Consider the following 13,134-nt stretch of genomic DNA (forward strand, 5'->3'; position numbering starts at 1 on the left):
ATGCACTGTCCTATGTATGTTACATAAACTAACTTAGTTGTGCCAGACACCAATCTTATGATGAAAGGATTATTACACTCATTTTAGAAATCAGGTAACCGAAGCAAAAAGGAGTCCAGTAACTTGCCCACAGTCACAGAGCTAATCAATGGGAAAACCAGGGTTCCTGATGGAGGGACCAGGGTCCAGAATCTGTTTTGAATTACCATGCTATAATGCTGCCTCTCAAGAAATGCTCTCTATATAACACTCTGTTGTATATATAAAAAGTAGGGAGCCTACTTTGAAATTTTACTCATAAAAAAAATTAGAGAGAGTACTTATGAAAAGAACCTAGTCACAGACAGGTACTTCAACTCAAAGGTATAAAAATGCCAAGTAAGGCCCTGGCTGGTGTAGCCCAGTAGATTGAGCACAGGCCTGCGAACCACATGATGGAGGTTTGATTCCCAGTTAGGGCACATGCCTGGGTTGCAGGCCAGTTCCCAGCAGGGGACTCACGAGAGGCAGCCATACATTGATATTTCTCTCCTTCTCTCCTTCCCTTCCTCTCTAAAGATAAATAAATAAAATCTGAAATAAATAAATAAACAAATAAATAAATAATTAAAGTGCCAAGTAAAATACATGCCCAACCTTATTAATCATAGAAATGCATTTTAAAACCAAATGCAAGAGCATCACATACCCGTCAGAATAGCTCAAATGAAAAACAACGCGTCCAGTGCTGGTGAAGCAATAGGAACTCACGTATACTGCTGGTGGGAGTACAAACTGGTATGTCCATGTGAAAACTAGCAGGACTTAATAAAGCTGAGTATTTGACAATCCTATGACAAAACAACTTCATTGCTAAGAAGTACATAAGTGTGTTCATCAAAGGGCAGTCAGAACAATGCTCAAGGCAGTACTATTGTAATAATCCAAACATGGAAGCAGACTATCAACAGCAATACGTATAAAAATCCATGTAGTAGAATACTATACAACAACGAGATGAACAAATTATTGCTAGACACATCATGGACTAATCTCACAAACAGGATATTGAGGGAAAGCAGCAGAAGCAGAAGAACACAAAGTTCATTCTGGCTAGTGAGGCTCAGTTGGTTGGAGCGCCCTCCTGCAGACGGAAAGGTTGAGGGTTCCATTTCTGGTCAGGGCACATATCCACGTGGTGGATTAGATTTCTGGTCAGAGTGCAACCAAGAAGGCAATCGATAGGTGTTTCTCCCCCCTCCCCCCACCCTCACCTCTGTAAAAGAAATGCAAAAAAAAAAAACCCAAGAAGAAGCAGAAGAAGCAAACTCTGGCTGGTATAGCTCACTGGACTGAGTGCTGGCCTGTGAACCAAAGGGTCGCTGGTTCGATTCCCAGTCAGAGTACATGCTAGGTTGTGGGCCAGGTCCCCCGTAAGGGGTGTGTGAGAGGCAACCACGCACTAATGTTTCTCTCCCTCTTTTTCTCCCTTCCTTCCTCTCTCTCTCTAAAAATAAATAAATAAAATCTTTTTTAAAAATGTCCTTGGGTGAGAATTAAAAAAAAGTGTAAACACATCATGAACTAATCAAATGTATTACAAGTCAGGATACTGGCTACCTTTGGGGAGGAGTTAGCAATCTGACAAATACAACCTCACTCCATCCTGGTCCAAACAGTGTATTTCCATTCACATAGAAACTTCCTTTGGCTTGAATACTTGTTATTGTTTATGTTCTCCAGCAACCGCTATCAATTCAACAGGATTTAATCAGACTATTCAGAACCACTACAAACAAGGTGTGCTGATTCATCATTAAAATGTACAGGCAGTCCTGGCTGGTGTGCTGAGTGGATTGAGTACCAGCCTGCAAGTGGAAAGGTTGCCAGTCCAATTCCCTACCAGGGCACATGCCTGGGTTGCGGCCAGAGTCCCCAGCTGGGAGCATGCAAGAGGCAACCGACTAATGTTTCTCTTGCACATCGATGTTTCTCTCCCTTTCTTTGTCTCTCCCTTTCCCTCTCTGAAAATAAATAAATAAAAATCTTTTAAAAAACTACAAAACCCATATAGGCAGATGAGCAAAAATGTTACCAGGTTAGAGAATTATAAAAAGAAAAAAGATGGGCAACCTGGGAAGATAAATTGGAATGATTGTTTTGAAGGTCATGTTGGTGATATCTGTTAAAACAAGCAATGTGTGTATCTTCTGACCTAGTATTACTGTTCTTATTTAAAACACACCAGTGTCCAAAGATATGAAAGTGGATGTTCTATGCCACGTATAACTCCCAAAGTGGAACTACCCCCCGATGTGTCATCGGTTGGTTGGTGAAGTGAATTACGACAGCCGCACAATGGAGTGCACAAAGCAGTGTGTGGCTTTGCTAGTCCCAGGTCATGCTACCTTAGGTACATTAACCTCTCTGGGCCTCAGTTTACCTATGTGAAACTGACGAATGACAGCCTATCAGAGCCGAGGTTGGCGTTGAGTGAGTTAACATATGTAAGGGGTGCAGAGTACTGCCTGAGCACACATTTTCAAACACAACCACAAAAGGAAATGTTCAAAGCAGTGCAGTATATCTGTAGGTACCGACATGGATGGTGCCTAGAACTGAAGGGGGGGTTGTTGAATATTGCTGTATCTGAGAATAAAAAATACAAAACAGCTTCCAATATGCCACCACCACGTCAACAAAGCCCAAACTGAACTGACTGTCTCTCCCAAACCTCTTTGTCCTTCCCCATAATCTTCTTTGGCAAAAATCTTCAGTTATTCTTTAGTTCTTCTCTTTCCCTCATGTCACATATCCAATCTATCAGAAAACTGTTTTATCTTCAAATAAACCTAAATTCTGACCACTTTTTACCATCCCCATCACACTCACCTTGATCCAAGACATCACCTCTTGCCTGAATTACCACAACTCTCTCCTGACCGGAGTCTCTCTCTAGCCTCCGCTCCCTTGGATTCTCAAAGCAGCAGTCTGCGTAAAGTCAGATAGTGACCAACTGAGCAAAACCCTGTCATATTGTTGTTTTTCTTAATCCTGACAATGCGATAGGCATGTACACACATATACATATACCGAAACGACATGTGCCACTCCCGGGCTGACCCACTAAAAACCTCCCACACACTATGCTTCCTTTCCTTTCCCCTCTCATCCGACTTAACGTCCTCGACTGACTGCCTCGTAGCTGAAAGCCGAAAAGAGCCTGTGTCGCCAAAGGAGCCGCCCATCCACAGGGAACGCCCGTGTTAAACTCCACAGGGACACCAAACAGCATATAGCATCTGAGTCAGTACATATGTATCTGTGGCCTAGTTTGTGTCTTTGCTATTCTGGATGATTTTCTGAATGCTATTCTGGCAATTAGTCACTCCAACCTAACACCTTCAGCAAGTACCCTGACAAAAAACTGTCTACAGGTTAACATATTTCATGTTTTCTTTACCTGTGCTGTGATTCTAAAGACTAGCATTATCTTTTTAAGTATATGAGTTAACCACAGATTATATAATACAAGTCGATAACCTCTTGCTCTCTTCTGAAAATACTTAGTACGACACTATTCGGTACAACCATGTAGTCAAAGGACTCTGTTTTCTCAAGGCCCAACTCCTATGAGATATAGTATCTAACTGAGAAGTACTTTTAAAAGCTGGGAAGAGTCCCTCTTCAAAGACCTGAAGGCCACCAAGTGATTGTTAGTGAGGGGAAAAGCAAAGGGAAGGAAAAGTGGGAAAGCCATGCCCATCTGAGCAAGACGGCACACACCTCTGAAACCCTAAGTACTGTAAAACTAACCTACGCTTTAATTGTTGCATTGTATCTAAAGTACACTAAAAGATCGTTCCTTGTTTAATAATAGCTCCCATGTGAACCTAAACCTCAAAATGATCTTAGGAAAAATCCTAAAACCGTATCATTTTAAGCATCACCATAGCCACAACATGAGATTAACTGGAAATAATCTCTTCATCCATCCTATTCCAAAACAACAGATAACTAATTGGCCACTTCTTAAAACTGCAAATATTCTGGGGAGAAAACAAAACAAAACAAAACGAGGAACTTTAGAAGGGTGGAGGGGCAAAGAAAAAAGAAGAATCAAAATACTAATCCAAAATTTCCCCTTATGATAGCCAATGGAGACACTTCAGCGTGTTCTAAATTCTCTTGCTCTCGATCCCCCTTTCCAATGAGCAGGGGATACGACTACGGCAGGAAGAGCCACCTGCTCTACCCGCTCCGAATCAGAGCTTACCTCCTCAGAACGATGGCCTTTGCCAAGTTTGGAACACCTTCCAGCTCTGTGGTCCTCTGCCCCATCAGACTGCTGATAGGCCTACGGGGGGAAGAAAGAGAAACAGACCTGCTAGATCGCCATTATCCAACTCATCATTTGCCTTCTCAAAAGGAGTTTTCAGTTCTTACAGTTCGGGGAAGGCAGACAATCCAATTGTTACTGGCCTCAGCACACTGACGTGGGTCTTTCAGAAGCTTTTCCTTCAAGAATTTCCTATCAAAAGTCTCAACAGGTGAGTAAGAATCCAATGCTACTTAACAGCAAACAAATCCCAGATGACCACATCAAAACAATAATAAAAACCTCTCCTCTACCAACTCAGCCTTCACCATATCTCTAAATTTCAAAAGATTTTCAGACAGATATTATGTTATTAACCAATGACACACTGTGAAAGTCTAAAGTATTCTCATGAATTGACGATCACATCCTTAAGAGAGTAGGACAACGTCAGAGATTCCCAGTGGCAGGAGTATTAGCCACCAGATCCAGGCCCTGCCTTGACGGTGCTGCCTTGCCATACATGACGACAAACGGGTGACGACTGTCCTGCCAAAAGCCTCTGTGCAGAGTCCACACTTCCCCTCAGCACATATTCCTGTGTCCCCTCCATGGTCAAGAAATACTTCCTCATGACCAACCATCTGACCAACCAAAACCAACCACTTTCTCTACTTCAGTCTGCCCAGACAACAGAACAACTTGGTTATCTTCCTTAGCCATACCCTCACGTGTCCAAAGGAGCAGTCATTCATTTTTAGTCTCTTTTCTAAGATAAATCACCATAAATCCTTTAACCTTTACTCATAACATTAATTTTCTATGAAAGCTTTAGTTCTAGATATTAATTATAAATTACATCCTTACGAAACAATAAAACATACAACACATCCGAAGATCACATGGGATATTACCTACTGAAGCAGAACCAATGACCTGTTAAGAGTTTTGCATAAATTATCTTGCGCCCACTTTTCTGCTTTCCTTCTCACAGACGGGCTCTAAACAAAGAAACACCCTTAATCAAAGGATACGAAATGTATATTCTTAATAGTGCAGAGGACTGGATTTAAGTTAAATCAACTAAAAGTTACTTTCTATACAACAAAATTTTTGTCATTTAAAAAATCAGAAGATGTAAACTCCTAAAGCTGCCTTTCAATGAAAATTTGTCATCAGTTATCTTCTTTAATCATCTAAAAATAATGTAGATCAAACTGCCTATTCACAAGATAAAATTAAAAGTGGGAAAAGTGGCCAATTATAGTATTATTCAAATTCTGAGAATACTGACATTCACTGTCAATTGCAAAGCACAATAAAGAGGCCGATAAAAGCCTTTTACTGGCCTGAAAGGTTTTCTTTCTTTTCTTTTTTTAGTGATTTGAAAAATACTGACAGAAACTATTTAGGCATTCTTAACTATTAACTTTGGTATAAACTATACCTAAAAATGAGTTTTTTTCTGTGTTGTGGAAATTCTCACTATATTAGTCATATCATTAATGATAGACCTTACTTATAAATAATGCCCAAATATGGTCTGTTTTAAGCCATTTATTCCTTTAAAACAAAAATTATGCTACAACATAATACAACTTCGCCATACTCTGCATCTACTGGTGTGTAAATTCTTTTTTTAAGACTTTATTCATTTATTTATTTTTAAGATTTTATTTATTCACTTTTAGAGAGTGGGGAAAGGGGAGAAAGAGAGGGAGAGAAACATCAGTGTGTGGTTGCCTCTTGCACACCCCATACTCTGGGCCTGGCCCACAACCCAGGCCTGTGCCCTGACTGGGAATCGGGAATAGAACCGGCACCCTTTTGGTTCACAGGCTGATGCTCAATCCACTGAGCCACACCAGCCAGGGTGAGTAGTGTGTAAATTCTTATGACCAAGAAATAAGAAGTGTCTTCTGTATAATACTAAGTGTTTCATGGTGAAGGCTTGAAGTTTTCTTTCTTTCTTCTTTAAGAGTTTATTTATTTATTTTTTGAGAGAGGACAAAGGAGAACATTGATGTGCAGTTGTCTCTCACATGCCCCCTACTGGGGACCTGGCCCACAACCAGGCCTGTGCCCTGACTGGGAATCAAACTGGTAACCCTTTGGTTAGCAGGCCAGGATTCAATCCACTGAGCCACACCAGTTAAGGCTAAAGTTTTCTTATCAGACTAAGATCTAATACCAAATTTAAAGAGGAAATGAATGTTATATGGGGAACATAAAGGGTAGAAAGGTCAGAGTACAAGACTCTACCCCAAATGACTTCAGCTGTCAAAAATATTTCCCTATTTAATATTTAAAAATGGAATTTTCATTCCAAGGAAGAATGGGCAGAATCAGAAAAGAATCTTCAAATAGCTTAAAATCACTGCTACCTAAATCTTGCCTCCTTCTCCCACAATTCAAGAGAAAAGGCATCTAATATAAATATAAACTCAAGAAGCTTCAGGGAAACAAATTTTCCCCTAAAGAATGAATAGTAAATGGTTTTATATAAGCTATGGGTGCTAATATGTTATATAAAATGATTCTAATTCATAAGTTATTATAAACAAAATAAAATATGAAACTAAACCTTACTTCTCCAATTCTGTTCACATTAAAAATGACCAAAACTATTATATATCAAGAACCATGATTCATAATTCTTTGACCTGCTTCCTTAAATATATTCTAAGAAAACTGTAAAGAGAGGAAAACCTACAGGTGTGAAAAATATTCACTGCAATATGATTCACTACACTGGAAAAAATGTCCAAACAGAGTTTTTTGTATTTTTTTTAATTTACCAGTATTTATTTTTACTCTGATTCATTCCTTCATTCCACAAAAAACTTGAGATAGCTTACAAGAACATATAATAATTCATTATATATATATATATATATATATATATATATATAAATGTGGATGAAAGAAAAACAATTTAAGTGTGCTAACCAGGTAAGGTCCAAACCAGTCATATGGCTGCACTTCTCAGCTTGTTCTGAATTTTGAGTAGACAACGTAAAACAAAACAAAGTGACCATTAAATGATTCTCATTAGAGGAAAGAATAGAACATAGTTACTCAGGGAAAAAAGAATGGTTAACAGATGGCATAGCTTCTGGATGATGGATGTAGGCAGACATTTCTTTAAAGACTTTATTTATTTATCTTTAGAAGGGGAAGGGAAGGAGAGAAGGAGAGAAACATCAATGTATGGTTGCCTCTCATGCATCCCCTGCTGGGAACTAGCCTGCAACCCAGGCATGTGCCCTGACTGGGAATTGAACCTCGATCGCGTGGTTCGCAGGCCTGCACTCAGTCCACTGAACTACACCAGCCAGGGCTAGGCAGACATTTTAAAAAATTAATTACTGACAACACATACAGTCAATAATATTCTAGTAGCTGTGTATGGTGTCAGATGGGTATTAGACTTATCAGGTGATCCCTTTGTAAGTTATATAAATGTCTACTCACTATGTTGTACACCGGCAACTAATACAATATTGTTTGCCAACTAATTAGAAAGTAAAATTTAAGAAGTAATAAAGATTATACAACAAAGAAAATATGATAATGTTAAGGAAAAGATACAAAATTATATATACACTCCAACTGCAGTGATATAAAAACTACACATGGAAAAAAGAATAGAGGTCATATATACAACCTATTCCCACCACACAAAACAACTCTGATTCCTTTGGCTGCAATGATCATATAATATTCTTCTGTATCACAGCCATAGACCTAGAGTAAACACCAGGCATACAATAGTAGTTTAATATTTTAACTGTATTAAAATGTCTGTATCTACTTGCTTCATTTAAGGTACTGGGTTTACAAGCGAGAAATACTCAAGATACAAGAGCACTAATAAACAGAAAGTATTTTCTGATGAACCCATTATTGCCGCACTACGAATGAATGGCAGGGCTGGTTAGCTGCAGACTGCTGAAACAGCTGAAAAGCACCAAAAGGTCCTTCTCAAGCTGCTACTTCCTTATTCCACTCCAAATATACTTCAGATTCTTCCTCAAGGCTCACAAGATATTGACTACCAAGAAGTATTATTGTTACGCATAAATAATAAAACACAACATTTTTGAAAAAACCAAAAATATTTCTTAGGTAGCTCAAATTTTGAAAAAAGAGCAACCAGAAATCTCCAAAATCAAACATAACCGCAAAATGTTATGGACTCAACTTCTCAACACTGAAATCATATGACAACCTGATAGATTCTACACTACCATAGGCTATAAACTGCGTCCTTTAATTCAGTTCCTATTTCTTGATATTTTCTTGCTTCTCAAATAGCAAGTAACTACAACCAACATTTCCCCTTTTAACACAGGAAGCAGTCTTCAAAGAAGAACTTGGACTTTTACTGTGGCTACTTATTAAAAGGGATATGTGCCCTAAAACATTTATAAGTCAGAACTGACAGTCTTAAAATCAAAGACTGTTATACTGCTAGAACATGTATAAAACAGAAGTTAGACAAGATACTATTATTATATGGCACTCAAAAAAACGGCACTAACCAGAAAATCCATCCCTCCTCTACTATAGGTGACCTCATCAGTAGTTTCTGTGGCCTTCTTATTTAAAACCACATGTTAGGAACACTTAAAGTATTTTACAAATTTAAAAATAGGTTGGGTTACAGCAATTTTAACAAAGAGCACTATATATACTTCCAAAAACAAAACAGAATATTAAAAGAGTCCAGACACTGTTTCCTATTACACAAAAAAGAACCAACATACTATGACATACACCCATTCAAATGCTTTCATCCTTCAAAAAAACATATTCCCTGTCCTGGTTTTCTAGTAGGAGAGGGGACTGATAATACTTAAAGATTACCTCCAACCACCACCTTTTTGAAAAATAAGGGGCATGGATACATAATTGGAGATTTGGGGGGAGAAAGCTAAAGAAGTATAAAATAAGAAATAAGTATAAAATAAGTATATTTATAAAGTATAAAATAAGAAAAAATATGCAAACTATTTTCCCTCTAAAATATTTCTCAGATGTTTAAACATGGTAAAGACTAGAAAGAAAAAAATTAAGATATAATAAGATTTCATATCATATCCTGTGAAGGCTGAGAGAAAAATAGAGAAAAACAATCAGATGGAAAAGGAAGTAAAACTCCAAGGTATCAGAGAAGGAGTAAGCCCCAAAGCCTTCATAAAAGAAGGCTCCTTAACGGCATCAACTCATGGGCCAAGAGACTTAGTGTTAATCAGTTTGGGGCATCTGAATGGTCTGTGGGGAGAGTGATTTGTTTTTTTCCCCCAGTAAGATTTTATTTATTTATTTAAAAGATTTTATTTATTTTTAGAGAAAGGGGAAAGGAGGGAGAAAGGGAGAGAAACATTGGTTGCTTTTCCCATGCTCCCATCCAGGGACCTGACCTACAACCCAGGCATGTGCCCTCACTGGGAATCAAATGGGGACATTGTTGGTTTGCTGGACGATGTTCAACCCACTGAGCCACACCAGTCGGGGCTATCTATTTATTTATTTATAGAGTAGAGGAAAAGGAAGAGGGGGAGAAAGAGAGGGAAAAAACATTGATGCAAGAGAGAAACATTGATTGGTTGGCCCCTTGTATACACCCCACAACCAGGGACCAAACGAACAACCCAGCTATGTGCCCAGACTAGGAATCAAACCAGCGACCTTTCACTTTGCAGCAAGATGCCCAACCAACTGCGCCACCACGGTCAGGGCTGAATGGTCCGTTATGATTAACCACAGGTTGTTCTTTAATTATAATTCAGACAGCAAAGTTTATCTCAAAACGAGATATGAGACTCCCAGAGGGGGATATTAATAAAAAAAAAATGTTTTCAAAACAAATGTAGTTCAAGATCATATCCAATACTTGGTTACTTGGTGAAGAATTTCCTCATCACTTCCCTAAAGAATTACCAGTATCAATTATTTTTAAAAGGTACCTTAAAATGAAAAGATACCTTATTTTTAAAACTTACTTTGAACTAAAATAGAAAACAGTAATCAGTACTTTTGAGAGAGACTGGGTACCACAGAACAAGACAATTCCAAAAAAAAATAGATATGATTCACTGGACTGGATAACAAATCTTAATGAACAGACAACTACATTTTATTTACATTAACTAGAAAGGAATAGGAAGTTTTTTTAAATTTTTAGTAATAAAAAAGATACAGTGCATGCAAAAAAATTAGTAATTCATTCCATTTGGTTAGTTTTTTGAAAAAGCAGCAGTATCCCCTTTGAATTTAAAAGAGATGTTTTAACAAACTTTAATATCAATAATGCAATTTCAACTACAAGGTAATTCTTCCTTTACTAAATCCCTTATCATAGAATCAGATTAATTAATGCATAAAAGAATTCTAAACAAGGAGTACCTTTATACTAGGTAGTTTTAAAAAGCTCTTTATCTCAAACTTGGTACTCTTTTCAGAAATGAAGAGGAAAATTTAGTAAGTAAAATAAGGAGAGGCTGGTTCTGTTAACTCTGCCAGTAGTGTTTGGTTCTAAAATACTAAATAATACCTGATATGAAAACACAGTCAAGTCAGGATTAAAACACCTCCAATAGTTCATTTTTCTTCTTGAAACAGAAAACACTCAAGTTCACAACACACCAAGGGTTAACCACCAGTAGATGGGTGGCGTCCACAGCAATGTGACCCCAGGCGTGCACCCGTCAGTGTGTGCAGCTAAGACCCCACATTTCTATAGTAAAATGACAGAAGTCCTTTGGTGTGTTCTATGTTAACAAAGAAAGGGTATAGCAGTCCAGGCATCTATAAGCTTAAAAACACAAGGATATATTCGGTATCACTCTGGCTGGCTTCTGTTACCGAACAGCCCCTACTTCCCTTCTACAACATCTGCTTAACCACCAGCTGCCTGAGTTCTCTGAATCCTGGAATGCCTGAACTCCAGACTCACTGTGGTTCTAGGCTCTTCCATTGGCCTAGAGGGAGCAGTTGGTTACCGCACACACTGCAAGCCTGGAAGTGAAGGTTATCCTCCCTGTCTGCCAGTCCCTCAACAGCAGGCCCGTGTGTGCCCTTGATGGGTCATGTGGGGAAGGGTCACTGCTGGCCATCTGTGGCTCCCTAAGATTCCGAAAGTTTACAGATCTGAGATGAAAAACTGGAGAGCACTCTGCCTGCCTGCATGAAAACGAAAACAGGCCCCAAAGTTTCTCCCCTAAGGTGTGGGTTCGGGGGAAGGGAGATACGGGGAACATCTGTAATTGTGTCACACAAAAAACACTCTCCCCAATTTCTTTTTTTCTAATTTTGACTTAATTAGGACCATTTTCATTAGTCCAAAAGGGAGAATCATTCTTGGGGTTTGAAATAGTAATTGTTTTTTATTTTTAATTTTTTTAAGATTTTATTTATTCTTTGGAAAGAGAAGGAGGGAGAAAGAGAGTAATCAGTGTGTGAGAGAAACAGTGATACACTGTCTTTCCCAGGCTGCAACTCAGGCATGTTGTGCCCTGACCAGGAATTGAACCAAGAACCTCTCGGTTCATAGACTGGCACTCAATCCAGTGAGCCACACAGGCCAGGGCCAGTAATTGTTTTTAAACCAAGAAAAATATATAAAATTATACTAAAATAAAATGATACTGAAAAATGATCATCTAAATGCCCTCAGTTTTCCACTACAAAGGAACAAAAAAGAGAATTCCGTCATTTTTTTATATATACTTCAAAGCTAGAGTTTCTCTTACATTTGTAAATCCCCAAACAATACAGAAACCAGTGAAATTTTGTGTAGTTGAACAAAATTAGAAGAAATGGGCCTGGCTGTGCAGCTCAGTTGGTTAGTGTCGTCCCAATGCACCAGGGCTGTGGGTCTGATCCCCAGTCAGGGCACATACAAGATTCCACCAATAAATGCATCAGTAAGTGGAATGGCAAACGTTTCTCATTCTCTCTCTCTCTCTCAAATCAGTCAATTAAAAAAAATCTACATGCACACACCCCAGAATCCTGCATAGTGGATACAGCATAATGTTAACTATAAACAAAGGCTGAGAGTGAAATTGAATAGTCTTACGGGTATTTTTGATTTAGTCATCTCTGCAGACCAGGGTGCCATGTGAAAACGGGAACAAAAAAGAACACAACCTAGCTCCCAGGCCTCACTCTTGAGTCTGGGATGACAATTCCAAGCGTATATTTGGAACCCTCGTCAAATGTCAGGATGAGTCATTGCACTATTACAGCCCACTCTTTAATGTGTACTTATGGAGAGGTATTTTTACTTACTCTGGTCAGCATAGTTTTTTGCTTTCAGTTCAAGTTGTCTTGTTTGAGATTCTAAAGATTCCACTCGGGTCTGTAAATCCTTTTTTTCCTGTTCTTGAGAGTCTTCAAATTCAATGAATTTCTAATAAAAGAAATATTTATTATTTTCACTAGCAAAACGAAAATTTTCTAAGATTATCAAATCCTGTGTTTCTTGGTATCACAATTCAGCATTAACTACTCAAAAAGATCTCAAAATCATAAATTTAGGTCGATTTTTTGTTTCTCTATAAAAATTAAGTTTTAAACCTTCCAAATATAGAAGGAAAAGCTGACAAAATAATCTGTTTATGAAAGTGTTTTTACTTCATATAATAGGCATTCAAAAGGAAATGTGTATTTGTATATCCTACCCTCAAAATATAAATCCTTTTACTAGTATACTTGCATATCCACCCAAATTCAAGTCACAAATTTTTACATATTTTATACTTAACATGTACAACAAATAGAGAACCAAAGGATGATGATCCTTTGTTAAATGATTATTTGATTAATGG

General features: G+C 38.1%; 1 protein-coding gene across 5 annotated transcripts in view; it reads right to left on the reverse strand.

The window, feature by feature from the left end:
- SPAG9 (sperm associated antigen 9) overlaps positions 1 to 13,134 on the reverse strand; it is a 119,437-nt gene that overhangs the window by 74,219 nt on the left and 32,084 nt on the right. For all 5 annotated transcript variants that reach the window (XM_037056872.1, XM_037056874.1, XM_037056871.1 and 2 more), the window contains exon 2: positions 12,596 to 12,716. In XM_037056872.1, coding sequence (XP_036912767.1) covers positions 12,596 to 12,716 — 121 coding nt within the window. The remainder of the gene's footprint in view (positions 1 to 12,595; positions 12,717 to 13,134) is intronic.

This window comes from Sturnira hondurensis, unplaced genomic scaffold (genome assembly GCF_014824575.4).
Source record: "Sturnira hondurensis isolate 20B ecotype Veracruz unplaced genomic scaffold, ASM1482457v3 Scaffold0009182, whole genome shotgun sequence".
In the NCBI taxonomy this organism is placed as follows: domain Eukaryota; kingdom Metazoa; phylum Chordata; class Mammalia; order Chiroptera; family Phyllostomidae; genus Sturnira; species Sturnira hondurensis.